Below are 21295 nucleotides of genomic sequence, written 5' to 3' on the forward strand. Positions count from 1 at the left end.
TGTAAGGCACTTAGCTAGGCCAAACATGCTATGGCCCTCATTAAAGCCTTTCTCTTTCTCTTTAAAGTTTGAGTTTCGTGATAGGAGACCGAACGCAGAAAGTCGTGGAAGTACTGACCGTCGAGCACTTAATTGGAAAAAGTTGCACAAAGTCGAGCCAACGACGTGTTATAGGGACGTTACATTGAATATTTCGGCTGTGAGACCACAACTGCGTTAATACCAATCCGACTAATGCAAGTAGCTGTGGTCGCCGACCGAGTGAAAAGTTCCATCTCGGAAGTGCCTCAACATGTCGTAGCAGTCCTGTGCTGAAGCCCCGTATTTGTGTACTTATCGAGTGTACAGGCAGACGGACGAACCGCTCGTAGCCAATAGACCGCGGTTCCGGAAGTTCGTAAGGCCTAATTTTAGGGCACGTGCAGCGAATTAAACGCCAGGCAAATGAACAGCTTTTTAACCTAGCCTGCAGACGTGCCGGCTGTTGTCCTACGCACATTGAGGTCTCGCAGATGTTGAACAAAACGGCAACACGGCTTCCGGGTGCGCGATCTAGCCATTTGACTGTCACTAGCAAGGGTGTTTAAAAACAAATACTTCTGAAGTGGAGACGGTCTGAAAGTGAAGCCGGACCACCGCCATCTTACCAGGGAAACTGAAAAAACGCTACCATATACAGCAAAGAATAAATAGGAAGTTCCGTGCCCTGACTTTCGGCGGCGGGTTTTGAGATGGCTCATTTTACCTTCTAGGTACTGCTCGACGTGTGTGTACTGGTTTTACGGTGAAACTTGATCGTATTGACAAATGGCGTGAGAGGTCATGATGATATCGCTGCTCGTCAAAAGTAGCATGTTAAACATCCTTGGTTACAATGAAGCGCGCTTTAGGACAGAACCGGAGCATGTCTCGCAACGTAACGGTAAACTCCTCCACCTTGAAACGTTTGCTTTTACATATATACAGGGTGTCGTAACAATCGTGCGCCAAGATCTAAAAATATGCATATGCCACGTAGCTGGACAGAACCAAGGTGACGTTGTTTGCCGTCGCTTGGAGATACTGATATTGTTCTTTTTTTAATTTCACCTAATTACATAATTAATCTTCACTAATTAATTAACTTCTCAAATATTACAATTAGGTGAAAAGTGTCAATGGGAAACTGAAACATGAAAAACTCCCGATACAGCTTTCTGTTGCTCAATACGTGCTACGTAAAAGTGTTTTTTTCCGACCGTGAAAGGAGCCCGCGAATACACGGTGAAAGGAGCCCGCGAATACACGCAATGTGCCTCGAGCGGCCAGTCGCGCGACGCCCTCTATATGTTGAAATAGAATGTGGCTGCCCGCAGAGTGAGACGAATGAACCCATGTTCCGAATACATTTTCAGGCGAAGAAGTTAAATCTTTTAACCACCCGAATATTTAAAAAATTAGATTATGGGGTTTTACGTGCCAAAACCACTTTCTGATTATGAGGCACGCCGTAGTGGAGGACTCCGGAAATTTCGACCACCTGGGGTTCTTTAACGTGCACCTAAATCTAAGTACACGGGTGTTTTCGCATTTCGCCCCCATCGAAATGCGGCCGTCGTGGCCGGGATTCGATCCCGCGACCTCGTGCTCAGCAGCCCAACACCATAGCCACTGAGCAAACACGGCGGGTCACCCGAATATTGGCCAATATACGCCTCAGGGGGTAGGTTTACGTGCCACAGCATTTAAGACCGCCATCATAGTCATGTAATTCTTAATGTTACCTAGAAGTCCACGACGTGAAAATAACGCCGACTGGAGGCATCGGTCCTTTTGTCACGTCAACTTGGTCTGGCACAGCCAATGAACGTGCTCTGACAGTGGTCGATAGGGAACCGGGACGAAGCATTATTCACGATCGTAAAGCGAACAACCGCACGAAGCCAATTAACGAAGTGAGAGTTTGCGCTGGCTAACACTTCCACGACTATGTTATACATATGCGCGCATATAAGCACCATATATACACAGTGGAGTGAGAGCAACCGCCCTAGCTCAGTCACAGGGGAGTACCGCACGCGTCATGCTCAGGTTGCGGGTTCGGTTCATACCGACGGCAAAGTCGCCTTTTTTCTCAGCTTTCATCTCATTTTTTCATTTTTTTTCCATATCAATATATGAAGCCTATGGAAAATTTTGTCCCCATGTACATTTCAATCACACAGTTGCATAAAGCGAGTGGTTAACTCCCCCTATGCGGTTTGCTAGGTTTGGCATAAGCAAATTTCGAGCCCCGACGGCCCTTCCCCTGTTCTTACACTCTCTCGTATAAAGCAGTCCTGGGCCGTTCTGTTTTTTTTCTTAATTGCTGCGGGACGGCTTTTGCGTCGGCGTATACCGTAGTGGTGTGTGTCTGTGTCGACACCCTCCCTCATTGTGTTTGTCGGCGTGATATCCACCCCTCCTCCCCCTTCGCCGGGGCTCTGGAGGCGAGCGGCCACCGCTGAGACTCGGGCGACCTTGGCGCCGCTTTGGCAGAGCACGCCGGAATGCGTATGCATAAACAGACACCGCACTGCTGCCCCGCGTACGCGCGTGTGCGGGGGCCAAACTTTATGACTTCCTTCTTTCAAGGACCCGATGTCCCGTCACGCAGTGCGTCACCCTCCCGCACTACTCTGATCCGTCGTTGTGCACGATTAGGTCTTGTTTAATAACGAAGCCGGCACGCGCCGTCTTTCGGGGTTGTATACACACGGAATGGGAAAAGTAAAACTGCGTTAATTTGCGGTGCTCGCATGTAGATTTGTCTTGTGGAATGGCGTATAATTTCAAGTTGGGCTACTGTGTGTTGGGATAGCCGGCTTCTGATGTTCGCCTATGTACCTTCTTAGTTTTCTCAGTTATCGCAAAACGACAAGAAAACAACGACAACAGCCAAGCTGGTGCATCAATTATACGTTGAGTTGAGCGCGAACCACATGATTACCTTGCAGACTAGGAATAAGAATTACACACTCCGATGAAGTTACGTGCAATGCAGGGAACATGCACGTTCTGTTACTAACGGGTTGTTGCGCTGACCGTGACTGTCGTGCCGGTAATATCAACAACACACAAAAAAAAAAAGAAGAGAAAGAAACGCGTCAACGATTTCACAACAGTCTCATTGCATGAATGTATACATTCTGTCGGATCGCGACCTCGGGATCCACTACGCCACGGTTTTGCAGATGATAAGAGGAGAGCCTTAATTAAACGCCTCATGTACGTTGAATGGAATACAAGAGAAGCACTATATTACTCTCGACTCGTAGATCGCTCTTTCAGAATCATCTCTGGAGTTCCTCCGGCGAAAAGAAAAAAAAAAAAACGTTTTATTAGCGTAAATGACGGAAGGAACAACTCGCTTGGAATTTCGCGCGCAATGCGCGGCGCCGATGACGTCATGACAGCGTCGCGGATTTAAGTGCAACTCCTCCTTTACTTTTTCACGGCGCCCCTTTCTTACGAAGCGGAAACCACAAGTACGAGTCAGCGTCAGCTCGCGTCTGACAACGCGGTACAGCCCGGTAATTTAGCAGGCGCCTTAAAACGCGCAGTGACATCGAGCTTTCTGTTGCAGTCGCTTGTGTCCTGTGGAAGAGGCCACGATAGCGCCTTCCTGGGGGAAAAAAAAAAAAAAAAAAAAAAAAAAAAAACGTCGCTAGTCGGACACCCCGGTACCATAGAGCTTCATTCATTTTGGTCTCGGGGACTGCTATCAGATAGGGTTGACAACTTCGCGGGCGAACGGCTACAGCAACAAGTTAAGATAGAGACACGCCATTGGCCCGCCATTGCATTCTTGAGGAAGTCGTATACGCGGAGCGAGAGGAGAGAGCAGCGACGGACAATGATGTTTGCGGGCGAACTGCTCCATCTGTTTGTGGTAGACGTGGAGATACGTAGGGTGTTCCAGCTAACGTTATAGCCAAGCTCAAAAAAACACGTGCAAGATACGATTACGGTATTCAGTCGTCAGACCTCTGGTGACTAAACACGTGCCGTAGGTCTTACTTTGTTATCTCTCACCGTGTTTTGTTTTTCTTTTTAGTTGGAACAGCTTGGCTAACGTTAGCTAGGCCACACGGTGTACTCTATCCTGCGCGACACGCGTATGGTGTTCCGCGCACCCTGCCGTATTTGCACCACATGTGTCCAACTTTGGACTGCGACGCTATGAATCACGGCGGTTATCACCCGCGGCCCCGTGATTGCAGTACACGGCCACACCTGAATTACACAAAACGACGGACAGTATAGAGCAGCAAGCCTTTCGCTGTCACATTTCCAATCTTACTAATGTCCAGGAAGCAATGCGCGCAACTTGCGCTTCTCGAGCATTTTTTTTTTTTTTTGTAGCTCTGGAAGCATCAACCTCGTTTTCACTTGTTTGTTGACTCACGTAGCAATCATTATGGGTCATTCCCATACAAATAGCAAAAAAGAAAGTCGTTATGCGCGAACATATATGCCTTGCTTGCTTGCTTTACTTCGTTTTCCATCGCTGAGTGCATGTTGGCTCTCGGCGGTGATCTCAGCCTCTGCGCTCGCACACAGCCGCCCATGTGGTGTATACGCACCATCCATTCGTAATCGCATATGGCTCGCGCTCGAATCCGGCCTCACCCCCCCTCCCCCCCTCCCCTGGGGGACGTATGCGTTGACCGCCGCCGCCGCCGCTGTCCTCACAGCACGCGACCAGCGCCAGACGTCGGAGGACGCGGACGGGTGCCGCATAGCACGCGGCGTGTCGCATGAAAGCGTGCCCATTAATCCTAATTGCCCTCGCCTCGAGTAATGGCGGGCCAATCAGCGGCGGCGCGCGCGCCTACGTGTTCGAAAGCGCGCGCTCTTCGCCGCTAATGAGAGGGCCCCGCGCGCCCGCGCTATAAAAGGTGGGGGGAGGAGGGGAGGGGTCGCAAGTGGGTGCACATGCGGAGTCCGTTGACTGTCGTCGCTTCGTGTTGACGAGACGAGCGATGTGCCGCGCTTACCGCATCGGCTCGTCTGATAGCGGCACCGCCAACCTTTCTGGCGAAGAAATGCTGCGATGATGATGATTATGATGATGCAGTTTATATATGCGCGGCGAAGGCCTCACAATATCAACTCCAGCTTTTATGGTTCTGATTCAGCCGGTCTATGAATCTTCTAATCTCTGCACGACGCCGAATTCTCTGCCGCGCTCGAATGCGATTGATTCCCTTCTCGTGGCACCCACCCTTTTGCTCTAGACACCATGATTTCCTTGTTCTGCCTATTGTATAGGAATCTGCACCTATTTTTCTCATATAAACACATCTTGCGTGGGAGTGGGAGATGAATTACTCCTCTGTCGATATGTTTTACCTCATAAATCCAAGACTGTCGCGATAATATTCCTTTACGAAGTTCTTCGGAACGAAGTTCGGAAGGAAGACCCCGAACGTTCGCCAGGGAGGTCAAGACAGCATGTGATGATGAGTCAGTACACGCCAACTGCCTTTCGTGATAACAGTAACCTTCCGGCGAAAAGATAAAATGGAAAGTAAGAGACTAAAGAGCTTACACACACTCCAGGGACTGTGCTCGTGCAAACGCGGTATATCTGGCGGCACGCCGGGCACTCGGCATGATCGCCCTCGGAGGCGCCGGATGTACGCCCGATGAGCACGAGTCGCAAGGCCGCTCCGTTGCCTCCCCCTCTCCCTCCCTCCCTCCCCCAACGCTCCCTCCAGTTCCTCGTCCTTAGCGAGCGCCACAAGACAGCGCGTCGTTCGGAGACGCCGAAATTGCGTCGACGCGTGTGCCGCTGCACTCCCCAGAATGTTACATACGACACGGACCATGAAACCAAAGGAAGTACGCCCAGCGAACCCTGCAATATGCTTTGAGCAACGAAGAGGCGCAGATTGGAGAGTTGTTTTTCGGAGAGCAAGTGTTCCGAGGATCCTGGTCAAATGAGTTAAGCCTGCTAACGATGGAGCCGCATGTGCTATAGTTAAGAGTAAATAGGCCGGAAAACCTTTCGTAAGAGTAGCTTTGACATTTTCCCGGTCACCTTCGCTGATAATATGCCTGACGTCACGGTTGACTGGGATCCGCTCTTACGAACGGTGCTAGCGTAAAACCTCTTTCAATGAACCGCGCTGTTAAATCGTGCAAACAAACGAACGAACAAAAAGAAAACAAGTAAACAGCAAGAAATTAATCACACAAACAGAAACGGGCTCTACGAAAAGCGACAAAGATTATGTGCAACAGCTTATCTGTGAGACGGATTGCCTACTCTGCCATGTCCTCCGACAGGTTCTTACTTCGCTACCTCTGATTATGTACTCATGTACTGCACGTGTGTATCATTTATCGTATCAAGGAAAATGAAACGAAATGATTGGACAAGGGCGAAGGGTAGTGTTTTGCGCGAGCAGAACCAGCTACTGTGTCGCTTCTCATGTACTGCCCCTGTTTGTTTGCAGTACCCTTTAATAGCGTGATACCAGTACAATTAGAGCAACAACTACTACTGCTGCTACTGCTACTATACCTTTACCGTCGCGGATGCTATTGCTACTAGATGAAAGCGTTCCGTGCAGTTTATGCGGACCGTATGCTTACCTCTGCCGCCTTTTATGCGCAGGTGATACTGTCACCAGGAACACGGTACAACCCGGAAATCGCCGAGGAAGTTCGCTGACCTCTAGATCCAGTGTCTTCGACAGTAGCCCCAACCTAACACGTCAATGGAGTCCAAAGACAAGAGCTCCCGGTCGGGCTCGCGGGCCAACCTGAACGAGTCGACGCTTCCGCTGCTCGAAGACGTGGGCGGCGGCGACGTCAAGGCGGCCGAGGAGGCCAAGGAGAAGATCGAGCTCGAGCTCAAGGGAGGAGACTCGGGCTCCAAGGGCGAGGACTCGAACGCGGCCACGGCCGAGCCCGGCTCGGACGCCGGCGGCAAGGAGACCGCCGAGTCGGACGCCGAGGGAGCGTCCTCCAAGAAGGACAAGAAGGGCAAGGACAAGAAGGCCAAGGAAAAGAAGGAGAAGAAGGAGAAGAAGGCGTCGCACAAGCGTTCGCCTTCGTGCGTCGAGACGCTCACCATCGGTCTCAACCTGCTGGACCGGGACGAGAAGCACGTCAACGACAGCGTGAACGTGAGTGTTTCGTCTGCTCTTTGTCACGGGACTGCTAGCTACGTCATGCCGCGTGACTTATGAAGTTATCCTTTTGTCTCGTTTCTTTTTCTAGTCTAATTCTAATCATCGTTGCGGAAGGCGAGCTTTCTTTTCTTTTTCTTCCTCAACCGTTGCAGGAAGTGGAAGGACAATCGATGTCATTCTAACGTTTGCTTTTTCTTCTTCTTCTTCTTTTCTGGCCGTGCGCAACTTGTCATGTAATGGTTTTGCGCACGGTTCCATATAACTCCCAGCCGGTTAGTATATGACTGAAAGTATCGCGAAGCATGCCGGTTACGAGCAACGTCGTTACGAAGCAGTGAGTTCAATTCGAAAGCCAATGGAGGGGGGGGGGGGGGGGGGGTTCACGGCCACAAAGAAAGCGGGGCATTTCTCTAATTGTCTCTCCAAGAGTTGTCCCCTTTGTTCATTTGCTCTACTTTGGTAATTAGTATGCTTCTGCTCGTCTAGTTGCAACTTCGCTTCCTATCCGCAGATTCGAGGCGTAATCCCTTATGCTGGTATTATTTCTGGACAATGCAGTCACGTTTTCTGAAATTTCGTATTTATCGAAAATTCTGAAGTTAGTGCTCGACAGAGCGCTATTCCCAGGAGAGTATATAGGTGGTTCAGAACTTGAGATAGAGCTCAGTGAGTTGGATTCTGGCGACGACGTTAGATGACTGTGACGGAATTTAACAAGCTGCGTATTCATCTGAGCCCATATGTTCACAAAAACGCTTTATTACGTCAGAATTTATAAGGCCAGGCGATGGTTAATCGTGGTGTTTGACATACCAGCGAAGGCGACCGGCGAATTACAAGCAGCTCCTCCCAGTGACAAACCTTGTAAACTTAGCCCCTGTTCCTTCTGGAGGAAACGCCTTCCTTTTTTCTTTCAGTTTTTTTCTTTCTTTCTTTCTGTCTTTTTTTTTTTTTTTTTTTTTTTTTACAGCGGACCTGTATGGGAGGGGGGGGGGGGTTGGCTAGGGTGCCACAGAATTTTCGTGTCCGCATAGCCATACAAATACTTTCATCATCAGTGGCTTGCACTCTTGTAAGCAAGCAAAAAATGCAATGGCTGATAGCCGTAAAGCAGAAGCCACAAGGCATTCAGCAAAGTCAAGCAAAGTCGAGTTTTTCTAATCACGCATACAACTTAAAGAACAGAGTGTCGAAAACTGTCTATCATCATCATTGGCTCATACCCCCGTAAATGCTCATAGCCCCGGAAAGTTCATGGCTACTCACTTTGCGTGGGTTGGTTGCGATGACAGTACCCCTGTGGCCGTTGTCGGTGATCTCAATGTGGATGTGCCGGCACCGAGAAGGGAGTGGTCTACTCGTTTCGTGTTGCAGAAGCATCGCTTGTGATGCCGCACCGATCCGGCCCAACCGACCTCGGCCCAGCGGCGTTACGTGCATCGATTTGACATTTATCAAAGAGTGTGTTTGCATTTGCGAGCATGCCGCTCTGTGTATGTCATAGCGAACACAAAGCCATTGCGGCCGTCGTTACTAAGTGACAATAGGTGAGCAATAGTGTTGAGAAATAGTGAGTGATGCAATAAAGTCTTTACAAGTTTTCTTACGACGATGTTTACAGCTCCGCTGGTCATCGACCTTCGCGGGGCGGAATGACCTTGAATTTTTTATTTGTGTTTTTTTCTTGCGTTCTTTTTTCTTCCTTTCCTTGCCCCGTGCATAAATATTTACAAGACCTTTGTGGCAAACATGACGTTAAACGCAAACAGCGATCACAGTGGACACGTCTCTCACGGCTATAGCCATATATATATATATGTTCAGTAGCCAGTGTTTATGTACGTCTGCTCCTCAGATGGTGCCTTTATATCGTTGCCCATCAACAAACCGGCTGCCTGTACACGTCTCAATTATTTCAGTGTTCGTGCACGAACGCGCACATTTCACGGGCTTGGCGACCTGCCCATAAACCAAGACGTATACACCTTTCTTTTTTTTTTTCATTCACTCGTTGGCAGGGTAAGCGGTTGCGCCGTGCTCTTGCGTGCTATGCACGCATGTTTATCACGTAATTTCGCTCCACTTCGTTCGCCGCCGCCCCGAGAGGCTTTTCGGCGATCCCGCGCGAACAAGGATTTGACCTGGATGCCTCGATCCTCTTCTCTTCTTTACGGCTTTGTTTACGTTCCAAAAAACTCACGGAGGGCCGGCGAGCAGCGCCTGTCCACTACATATTGGATTGCAAGCAAGGCCAAAAAGAAAAAAAAAAATGTCTCAAGAGACGGGCTTGTTTCTGCGGTGGGCCGCGCCTCCCAGTTCCCCTATATATAACACACACATGCAAGTGACTCGAAGATCACGCGAGAGCGCGTGTATATGTTGTTATATATGACGCCTGAGGCGACAGGCCTGCTGCTGCCTATGTCCAGATCAGACCAGGATGGCAGGGAGGGGGTGCGGGGTTGGGGGGGGGGAGGTGCTGGTGTGGCCACACCGCGTGCATAGTGCGTAGTGTCAGCGGAGGCAGGAGGAAAATAGCAGCCCTTTTCGCTCAAACCGGTCACGATTGGGTCGAGCGCCGTGGGCGGATGGAAATACGCAGGGACGACGCCAGCGCTCTGGAGAACGACGACGTGGGCCCGGTCGAGCGCGCTCAGGTTCATCCGCGGCCACTGACGTCGCTCGCCTCTGCGGCTACGGCTATGGGCGCGAACAGCCTCCGGAGTGAGGCAGCGCGTGGTCGTCAAAACCGCGCGGTGGATCGGCCATGCGTTGCGTTGAACGGACGGCCGCCGGGAGAGGGCGCGACGGACGTGAGACGCGTTGGGTTTTGTGGGGAAGCTCGAAGGCCCGACGTCCACGTCGGTGTTCCTCAATGGGAGGCTGGGGTTTGCAGGCGGCATAGATGTCCGCGTTACGGAGTTTCTGCGTCGTGGTTGCGCATGCGTTGTCAGTTCTCCCCTTATTTGCTTACTTACCTCCCCGCGATTCGGCGTGTCATGGTCGTTGTCGGCCGTCTCGCTGAGTTGTTGCTGTTTTGAGGACAGGATCGCTTCGGCGAGGTCTCGCGTGACTCTGCACCGGACGCGTCGGCGTACGTATGACCAACAGCGTTTCTGGCGATATATGCCAAGCACGCGACATTCGCACATACCAGGTACGCTTTCGGCCGTCTACTTCGACGAGTCCGCTGCCAATTCCCGCGGAATCTCGTGAAAGCGATAGAATCGCCGAAGCTCGTCGCTCGAGAATACCGCGCTCGAATAAAACTTACCCTTTTCTCGCCGAGGTAGGCAACCGGGACTGGTGACCGTTAGAGGGGGCCGCGTTCGTCGCCGAAACCCGCGGCGCGATCTGCATGCTTATCATTTTGTTTGTGTGTCATCTCGCGCTACAGTATCTACGAATACTACTCCCAACTCACCCACTTATCTGTCACTGTTACTACAGGTTGCGTTAAGACACCCACTGCACGCAACTGAAGTCCGGTCGAATTAACCAGCGTGACCGGCGGTTCTCGGTGGGGCAGCGCCGTTCCGCGGCCCCTTGTTCACCGCACACCGGGAATCCCTTTATTCTCGGCCGGTCGAGAGCGGTACGGTAATACGTTAAACAGCCCCAACCATGTCAGCCAACAAACATCACGGCCGGCAAACTCTCCGAGTAAAGCAGGCCTCTTTCTCCGAAGCTGGCGCCCGCAGTCCATCACCGCGCCGGCACGACTTCGTTACGCCTGCCTTCACAGGACATGGCCGAGCCCGTTGCGTGTGCGTCTCTCTCTCTCTCTCTCTCTCTCTCTCTCTCTCTCTCTCTCTCTCGCTCCTCAGCATCTCGTACCTCCTTGTTGCTCTATCGAAGCTCCTTGAGAGTCGCTCCTGCGTAAGATATTCGCCTCGTATCAGAAAAAAAAAAAAACGAAAACGAAATAAATAAAGAAGAAGAACGAGAAGCACATTGACACCCTCGCGCAATGCGGTTTGCATCGGCTCGGGTCTCTCCTCAGCTTGTACGCGTCGTATAAGGAGCAAGGCAGCACGCGACGCGCATATTGAATTCGCCGGCATCGTTGCGTTGGCGCGACCGCGAGGCGGCCGCTAGATAAGGAAAGGAATGGAGAAGAAATAAAAGGAGAGGAGTTATGGCGGGCGTAGATCTCGTATGCACGAAAACGTGTTCGGACGCAGGGACGTGTGAAACGGACTGCGGGAAGTACAAAAGGAAACGCCGGTAGGAGAGGGGACGCTCGTTGACCCCCCCCCCCCCCCCCCCCCGCCTCTATAGACTATATGCGCAGAGGCGTAGGCGGTCGTAGGAGGGACGGGGAAGAAGGGGGTCCTCGTGTGCTCTATCAATCTTTTCGGTGTCGGCGCGTGTGTTCCGCGGGAGCTTAGCGGCGCATGTAGCAGCCGCGACGTGTCGTGAAAGGTCGGGCTGTGTTGGGTTTGTCGCGATACACTGCTTGAAGGCACACGAGTCGGTGCATGGGACGTCCCAGTCGGGGAGGAAAAAAACGGCTTGAAGTTGACACCGGAAGGAAGGGGGATGCGAGATAACTCCGAGTTCGGACCGTGACGCGTCGAAGACGTGCTTCGGGTGCGACGGTCGGTGTGGCGGTGCCTTGGAAAGATGGGGGTTGGTTTGCTAGTCGGTGACATCACGGTGTTACCGCCAGCGGCACTGAACTTGTCATCGCAAGGAAGCAAGCGCCCCGGAGAACAACTGGCGTCCGATAGTTACGTTTGAATTATTATTATTAATATTATTGTTACAATTTTTTTTGACGAACTCCTCTGCTTCTCCTTGTCTTCTATCGCTTCATCGGCACTTTGGGTTTGACGCCTGGTAACGTACACGGTGTCCTAAAGCCGCCCGATGAAAGGATACTTTTCCACTGAATATGTTATTTTCTTATCACTTATCGCAACTGGCGTCCTGCCAGTCGATGATGAAGTTAAAGAGGAATGGAAAATGAAAAGCACCACTACGTAATGCGGCACCTGCTGAACATTCTCCGGGTGCTGAAGGACATCGTTCAGGCTTATAAAAACGAAAGCCGATTTCTAACTGTGTCGCACACGAGGCCGTCCAACACGTTCTGGACACAGTGGTATGCAGCAGTGCAAGAGGCCAAATCAGCTAAATGCAAGACGCAAACGGACAGTGCCCGTGCTTTTCCTATATAAAAACCCCTTCGGGTGCGCGCAACAGTTCATCGCCATCGTTCGGACTAACGGTACATATAGTCGTCTGTCCCCGATCGTCGATGTGGCTTGTCGCTGGTGTTCTGATCTTACATGTTTTCGTTGGCCACCAGGACGGCAGCAAACCTCCCTTGGCGTCTGCAGACGCCAACTGTGAACCCCTCCTCTTCTGCTCCTTCCATTGACGCCTTTGAACCGCGCACAACGGGGGTCTCTTTGTCGGGGAGCGCGGGGATGGTCTCCCGGCAGCTTCAAAGCATATTGTCGCTTTTCATTTTTTTTTTTTTTCACAGCATATGCACCACATATTCGTCTTTCTGGCTTTCTTTTGTTTGGTGGCGTACTTCTCTATATTTATTTTTGTTCCTTTTACTTATCGCGCTACACGGGTAACTTGTTGAGTCGGTCGGGCGCATTATTCGTCGCTGCTGTCCCGTCGGCGCCACCTTCGAGCCTGAACGGGGGCCACTTGGCTGTGCTTCGGTGGCTGTCACGCTCGGTCAACGGCGTCTCTCCACACTTCCGATTCGTCTTCGTGAAACGTTCCTTTGTCGTTACAGTTATTTAACTGTTCGCAGCTGTCACTTATAGTTCAACCCCGCCCCTCCTTTTCTTTCGTTGGGCCGAGTTGGACAGCTGTTTCGGTGCATGTGCTCCGGTGAGCGCCTTACAGTCACGGACAATTACGCGAACAAGTTAGGGCTAACTTGAACGCGTTCTTACTTCTTTCGCCAATCACTTCAGTTGGATTTCAGCGTGTACGTTTAGTGTGAGGCCTACACCGTCTCTGGTGACGAGGCGAGTTCTTACCTGACAAAGGCGTTCTACTTCGTCATTCCCTTGTTCGAATTTAATTTTTTCCATGAATGTACATATTCTCTGTTGCTATCGAGAGTAATATATATATATATATATATATATATATATATATATATATATATATCCACGTTTTTTTTTTTCTTTGGCGTCAGTTTATGGGAGGACGCTGAAGGAGAATGACAAGTACGACAGCAGTAATAGTATATTGCGCTTCCGCAGGAGCAAACCACCAATCAATGGAATAATCTCCGCACACTCGAAGCATCGTGAGCTTCATCATCATTTATGTCCAGTGCGGGACGGAGGCCTCACCCAGCGATCTTCAATTACGTCCAAGAGTGCGTCCTATGTGCCTGCAATGATCACAGCCTATCGAAAATGTTCGTCAAATACGTTAGCCTAAACAACGCTCTTATTATTTCTCGTGACTGAATGAACAATTTATATCTAATGACAAAACTGCTCAGATGGTCTGGGATGATACGCAAAGTTTACCTTATGCCATGCGAGCAAGATGAAAGTAACAGAGATCGCGATGGAAGTAACCACGACTTCGAAGTATACACTGACAGTCACGCAAACCGGACCGCTGTTTTATAGCCTTAAAGCTGCAGTTATAGCGTGAGAACCGGGATCTCCATGCTCTTCGAAACACCGCTTCTCACGTCTAAGCTAACAGGCTTGCCCGACCGACGACGTAATAAATCACCCGCGGTCCAAAAACGAATACATTTAGAAAAACTGGGCCAACAAAACGAGTCCGCTCCCTCCGGGCCTTGTTTCGTCTCCGAAAAATGTGCGCAAACTTTTTGCGCGTCAGAAGCAGACGACGGATGCACCGTCTGCAGCTCGCCAGGTCGTCATACAGTATAAAGCCGCGCACAGTTCTGTTTTCTTTCCTTTTCTTTTTTTCCCCCATCTGTTTGCGTACGCAAGATCGCCTGCTTCTTCTGCCTGTCAGCGACGCGTTTTATTTCTTGCTGGTCTCTGTCGTCTGGGAAAGTCGAGAACTCCGCCGTCTGGTTGTCGGTTGGTAACTTTGTGTACGTCTGCTCATGCTGATGCGCAGGACGTTTTATATTTCACGTCGACACGTCGGCACCGGGAGTTGTATGTATACGGATAGACAGTGACGTTTTGGCTATTGTTGCTTTCTTATTATTTTTTCTTCTGATGGCGCCTTGTGACACCGTGGTTCAGAAGCGTAGTGCGAAAGCCGTCGCCAGGCAGCAGGTCACATGACACCCGGCGCTTTCGCCGGTTCGCATTAGAACTGGGGCGCGTCGTGCACTCTGTGAAAGCGAAGAGTACTGCACCTTTCTGGTTAGCCTATGAGCTTTAGAGGCTTTCGTTGTCTAACCGAGAGTAGTCACGTGACGGCTGATCTCACCTACCGCTAGAAGACCGAAGGTAAAGTACAAATGCAACACATACATGATTGATCATGAAATGAGACAGTGAGATAAGGATCGCGCCCGCGTTTTCTCATTTAGCGGAGAGGAGTATCTCAGCAAAGACAGATAGAAACAATAAAACGAAACCATGAAAAAAAAAATGGAGTGAAAGTTGTCATGAAACCGGCGCATATGCAAATAATAATAATGAAAGCATCGGATACTGCCATCATTCCCACTTCCCTTTTCTCTCGCACACCGACTTGCAAGCACGCGTGCACACTCAAGCGCACTCAAGCACTCCGAAAATAAAATAAATAAATAAACGAAAGTAGACTGAGGAAACCGCGACGCGCTCTGTGGTTAAATCCGCGTATTTGCATCGCGTCATGTTGTATCCATGGCTTGACTTTCCCACGGTTTCACCGGGTGCTAGCTACACACACTCAAAAACCTACATTCAAACACCACAGTCGGCTTTGCCGCAGGTCTCGCGTGCAGTGCAGGGCATACACGCAATTTGTTGAATGTGAACCACCTGCACGTCAGATGCGAGAGTGAGGAGGAAACGGTCGCAGAAAAGGTGGGAGAAAAAGGGGGATTTGCGATTCGGCTTCTTTTGGACAAGTTGAATGAACCCTATATCAAGGACACGTACGTTAACACTTTTGCTAGGCAGGAACATGTTTGTTGGACTTTCTGCGGTCATATATTATTAGCATTTCTCGGCCTTACGATAAAAAAAAAAAAGAAGATATATTCGTTATGTGCACAGGCCTTTGCAAGCAGGATATGCGACGGTGTAGAACAGTACGATGACAGAATGGCGTGCAGGAACTGCCATCTCATCCGGATAGCGCGGGACGTGACCCCGTGATTGCTGGCATTCGCAAGAAACTGACGAAGCGTCACCTGTGTAACCATTGCAAACGCGTTGTTCGAGTAGACGAGTGCGTTGCTATGGTAACAGAAGGGTTGAGACTACTACCAAGAATGGAATGGTTCTATTCAAACACAGACGCGGGGGCGTCTGACTGGAGGTCCGCAAAAAAAAAAAAAGAAAGAAAGAAAAAGTGCGCCGCGACGCCGCCATGGCGCCGAACACCTGCACGCTCGGCTTGATCCTGGGTCGAGCCCAGCCTAAGCCGAAGCCCAAAGCCGGCAGCGCCGCTGCGGCTGTTCTGTGGAAATGCCGCCGTTGCGGCTGCGCAAACAGACGGGACGTCGACAGATGGACAAAGCGAATTCGCGGTTCAACGCCTCTCTACACGGGGACGTCCCCGCGGGCGCGCAGGCGAACGCAACGGACCGTTGTCGCGGACACGCCAGGTTTGTCTGGGACGCGCTGTGGTCCCCGCCGGCTGTCGTTCGTTGATTGCGCGCAGGGCGCGCCATAACCACCAAAACGTGACGCGCGCGTCACGCATCTTGAGAGTGAGCGCGTGCTAACGTGCACGTGCAGCGTCGAAGCGTCGGTAAGCGACGTCGCCCGAGCTGGGGACTGCTTATAGAGGACGGAGACCATCTCGGCTATTACGTTTCCGGATCTTGCGCACATGGGGTGCTGTCGACACTGTGGAAGGCGCAGAAAGCAACGATAGCGCGCATCCCAGTGATGGTTACTTGTCTCTGGATAACACGAACAGATCACAAAGGCTATGCTTTTGCGGGCCGCATTGCGCCAGAAAGTGATTGCGGAGCCGGAAGCACGTCGCAGCCGCCATGTTTTTAACACACCGGCTATTGTCAGTTCTTGGAGTTCTTGCGGAACGTGGTGGAATTTGACACTCTGACACACTCGAGAAAAGCACGCCTGGGTGTCTTAGACGTTTTAAGAGGCAACGATGCGGGATCGTCACAGCAGGCAGTGTGTTTTGCTGTATAGGAAGCAATTAGAAAGACGAAATCGAGATAATTATTGATAAGCTTTGCGCAGATCCGCCAAGCTTGCTCGCTTAATATGTTTGTTTCAGACTTAGCGATCGTCTATTGGCTTTGGTCATGCGGATGAAATGGGAAGGTTTCGGGGCTGCATTGATTATACGCATAGTGCGCGATCAAGATTGTTCATGTGTCCCTGCACACTGACCCTTACTACAGCACAGTCTTGGCTGGATTAACGGAAGAAAAAAAAAAATCGCACCTCATCGCACCAGAAAACTACAAAGGTAGTCCGCGCACGCTGCGTTCCCTCGAAAAAACGAACTTCGTTGTTGAGGAGGAATTTGTACTTATTCGGGGAGTCAAACCCGCGGGTCTAGGGCCTCGCGAGGATCAGCCAAGTAAGTTTGCCGAGAGGCTGTAAAAAACGCCACAGCGCAGTGTCCTACGCGGAGCGTATGCCTCCGCACTGGAGCTGTAAGTTTCAGTGTGGCTCAACACCAAAGTGCTGCACGTGACAATTAATCTTTGATTCATTCTTCATTCGCTGGGGAAAAAAAAGTTATGCGGTCTTTCGTCGTTCTGGTAGGACAGCTCGAAAGGATCGAGACAGTGATGGCAGCGGCGTAAACATCAGCGTAAACATCAGCGCACACAAGACGGAAGGACACGACCGCGAGAGCACATAACTCGTCGCGGGCGTTCCTTGAGGCTTACTGCGCATACACATAACTTTAGTGGGCGCAAATCTAAAGCTTCCACGTGGGTGTTCTAGGCAGCAGACGGGAATTGCTTAACCACCAGCCATGTTTCTGCGAGCGTTAATTTTATTATTTTTTTCGTTCCCTGGACGTCGCTTCAGAATTCACGAAGCACAATGTCTTTTTTGCCGAAGAGCACTGTGTGTCATTGCAGTACGACAGCGAACGTACATCGACTGCTCGGTTCTTTCCGAGCGAGGAAGGCCGGCCGTTATTACGATGCTGTCGCGGAAAAGAAGCACGCAAGGCAAGGCACTCGGCCGGGAACGTTGACCACCGCAGTTGAGGTCAGCGGCCGTCATGGTTGCGCAAGCCGTCCGAATTACCTTTTGTGCGAATCGACCGGTCCTCTAACTCTGGCCCTCGTCTCTGAGCCCATTCGAGCGAAATATGAGCTGTGGCTGCGACACACGTGATCCCCCTGCACTCGAGGTCCTTAAATAAGGTTCCGCCAATAACGTGCCTGACCCCGCTGCAAACATAAATAGCAAAATAGATGACGAGGAGGGTGTGTGTGGGGGGGGGGGGGGGGGGAGGCGCACGTGAACAACACGTGATTTCTCAAAACGCTATGAAAAGGTCGTAACTCAGCAGGAGTCCAGGAGCGGGCGGATCCTCCGCTCCGCAAAGTGGTCACGTGTCATTGTTCTTTTTTTTTTCTTTAATCGTACACACCGTCTTTCGGCATGCCTATGCTCCTGGGTTCATGCATGTGTACACTCTCACGATCCGACGCTGTAGCGTGGAGGTCAGCTGTCTTTCACGGCACGCAGCATTCCACGCGCCTCGTAGAACGCACGATTTGTCCTGGAAAGAGAGGGTACACACGTAAACACGGAAACTTCCCCGGGAACAGTGTTGTCATACGCATCTCATTCCGTCACGAGAGTAACTTAGCGAAACGTGACGTCAGAATTGGAAGAGAAAGAAAGAAAGAGAAAGAGACCGTAGAATGCAGAGAATGAGGCCGTTAGTTTTTCTCAGTTTTGTTCTTTTGTCTCTTTAAATACCCGACAGCGTTTAATGAATGGCCGACCAACACTTCTGCCAAAGCACGTACAGCGAAACTTGCTCAACTTCCCGATTAGCTCGGAGCAGACCTGGTCGAATGCTGATTGATCTGGTAGCTCCGGCGTTTTACCTGCAGCAGCTGTATAAAATCAGTCACTCGAACGAGCAAACTCCCAAAAAAGTAACTAAATCAAAGTTGACGACAGACTGAAGATCTCCTTTGGAAGTGCTTACGAAGGGCCGAATTGACGTGTAGTGCCGCGTTCGTAAAAACAAGTCGCACTCGCATCTACCAAGAACCTGTGAAGCAGTAAAAACTAGTTAAGAACGAAACGCTCTGGCATATACGAACTGCTTTGCAAATGCCTTTGCCTTCTCTTCATAGGTGGCAGCTAACACTTCAAGTGGGCGCGCACATTTAATTCGTTAATTAAGCTTTACGTTCCCGTGGTTTCGCGTGTACGTGCAAACCGCGCGGCCCGGTTTATTGGAATGGGCAACTTCGAGAGGGAGAGAGAGAGAGAGAAATTAGAAAGGAAGGAGGCGAGCAGGCGATCTTTCAGGGTCAGTGACTCGCCGTGCTCCTTCTCGGTCGCGGCCAGGAGAGACGGCACTTCCGACACGCGCTCCGCGGGGTGGCCGGCCACGGCGATGCGCCTTGATGCCGAGCGCCGCCGCCTCTTTATGCTTCCAGCGGCGTGGGCTCGGCGTGAGCTCGAATTTGGGCGCACGTGCGTGAGCGTGCGTTCTGATAAAGAGGTAAGAGAAAGAAGAGTGGTGGCATAAGGAGGAGGGAGGGCTTGGCCCGCGCGACAGCGTGTTGCGGCGTCTTCGCGGACGACGGAAGGGGGGAGGATTTCCGGCCCCGCGGAGAAGTGGCATAGAATATGAGCTTGGTATGTACTGCGGTGGTGTCCGTTGACGCAATTCCTGCGCGCGGGCGTGGGGAGGATAGCGATAAGCAAATAGACGAGGAAAGAAAGATAAAAAAGAAATAGAAGGCTATCTAGATTTCTACATTGGTGGTCGTGGTGAAAGAGTTTTGCTGGCTGCTTTCTTTCTCTCTCATTTTTCCCCCCTTCCCTGATCGTACGTAGTCTGAGTGCTTTAGCGCGCGCGTTTCCTCAAGCCTAATCGCTGTGTGGAAAAAAAGTAAAGAAGAAGAAGGAAAATATGGACGCTGCTTTGGTGTAATTAGCGCACCGCTTACGATACAAACGCGATGCACTGTGTTCCACTTCACAGCACCGCTTACAGCTTGTTCCTGACTGTGGGATGCGTGCTTTTTGATAGTAAGAACATGTACCACGCGGTACTTTCCACCGGTGGGTGCGAGAATTTACCTTCTCTCCGCACTGTCGCTCGAGGATATACGCAGCCGCGCAGTGCAAGATGTACCTATTGACCACGGGCGACGCGACGCGACGCGGCAAATACACCGGAAATGCGCTTCATGTAGTTCACGAGTGATGCGCGCATTGCGCTAAATCCAACGTCGCGTGCGCGACCGTCTGCTCCTAGACTTTAAAATGTAACAGCGACCGTTCAAGGTGCTTAGCGGTTAGTGCCAAGTGCCATGACTCATAAACGTACGCTTGTCGCTGGCGACGGGACAAAGAAAACTGACTGAAAGAAATGATAACGCGGAAAACGGGAATTAGCTGCCAGAGTGCGGAGCAACCGACGTCGGCAGCGGACTAACATATGCGGCAATTGTTTTGTTTTCGAGAACGATATGTACCGCCTCTTGTCAGTACTATACCGAAGGCCATTACGTCGTTGTTACCCGGGGTCACTTCAGACAAGGAGAGGGCCAGTCTCGTTTCTGCTCGTCATATGGAGCGCACGTGACCCTGCAGCACCCGCTCGTATATAGCAAGGAAGCGACGCTGCATGGCTAATTTTGGCAATCGCGCGCCCACCCGAGCAAAACGGCGGTGAAAGAATGACCGCGTGCCTTTCCGTATGTGCGCGTTGTAATGCTCGTGTACCGCATTTACGCTCATACAACTCGCAAAGGAAGGGAAAGCGCAGTCGAGGACGGGAATGAACTAGGCGGTGTGATAAAACTAGGAAATTCTGCAGGCGTACGATGGCGTCAGCTGATGCAAGACATGGGTGCTTGGAGATCGATGGGAGAGGCAATGAACATGAAGCATGATGATGATCATGATTATAGTTATGAATTGGACGCCTCTGGAAAGCTTAATTGCTGAACACGGAGATGAACGCATGGTAAAAATGAGTGACAAGCGCACGTGTTGTTACTCTCTCTCTCTCTTCTCATGTCATTTGTGTATTCCGTTTGTACCTTTGAGTTCCTGGGAGTTCAACACCTCCCAGGGAAAGCCGGAGTCGTTGAATGTTTTGAAAATCCATCCAGAGACTCTCCGATCCCAGCACCAGCTGCGGATTCGCTTTTTTTGGCTTACAGTTTCAAACGTTCAAAGAGCGCTAAAGCGGATAATGGGGTGAGGGAGAGGGAGGCTTAAGTGCTAGTTAACTTACAACTGCTTTTTTTTTTTCAAATCCGCGAATGGGCCAGGTCACGTTATGCACTCTTGCAAACACGGAAGTTGCATTTGGCCCGCAGAGTGCTTAAAATATGATGATCACGATGGCGATGGCTGTTAAATACTGTGCACGTAGCGGTGAGCTGTCACTTTGTTTTTTGTGTATATGTGCGTGTGAAGAGTCAGACAGCATGCTTATGTCATTCCTTTCACGAATCGCTGCGGCCAAAGGTTGACCCGCACTCCAGCGCAAATTACTGCCGCGAAAATGCGGCCCATGTACGCGTGAGCTCTCTTTCATTGTTCCAGCAGGCGCGCGCCAGCGCCACTCAGCGACGAGGCGCGATGCGCGCCTAGAGGCGCCTCGCGCGGCCCGCGACGTGACCTGCAGGGAAGAGAGCACAGCGCCGGCGGCGAGCTAGATCTCCATTCCTTCATCGCCGCGTACACCCCTCCTACGAGTGCCCCCTCTCGTAGTGCGCTTTCTAATGCCAAATTATGACAGGCCTTGATGGAGCGCCCCGTGGCCTTTTTCTGCTGATTCGCACGCGC

General features: G+C 51.0%; 1 protein-coding gene across 1 annotated transcript in view; it reads left to right on the forward strand.

Moving 5' to 3' along the window:
- The window catches only part of LOC126528077 (uncharacterized), a 92700-nt gene that overhangs the window by 39591 nt on the left and 31814 nt on the right, over positions 1 to 21295 (forward strand). Inside the window, exon 2 of the mRNA XM_050175941.3 lies at positions 6644 to 7157. Coding sequence (XP_050031898.1) covers positions 6747 to 7157 — 411 coding nt within the window. The 5' untranslated portion in view covers positions 6644 to 6746. The remainder of the gene's footprint in view (positions 1 to 6643; positions 7158 to 21295) is intronic.

Source organism: Dermacentor andersoni, chromosome 9, assembly GCF_023375885.2.
Source record: "Dermacentor andersoni chromosome 9, qqDerAnde1_hic_scaffold, whole genome shotgun sequence".
NCBI classification, from domain to species: Eukaryota; Metazoa; Arthropoda; class Arachnida; order Ixodida; family Ixodidae; genus Dermacentor; species Dermacentor andersoni.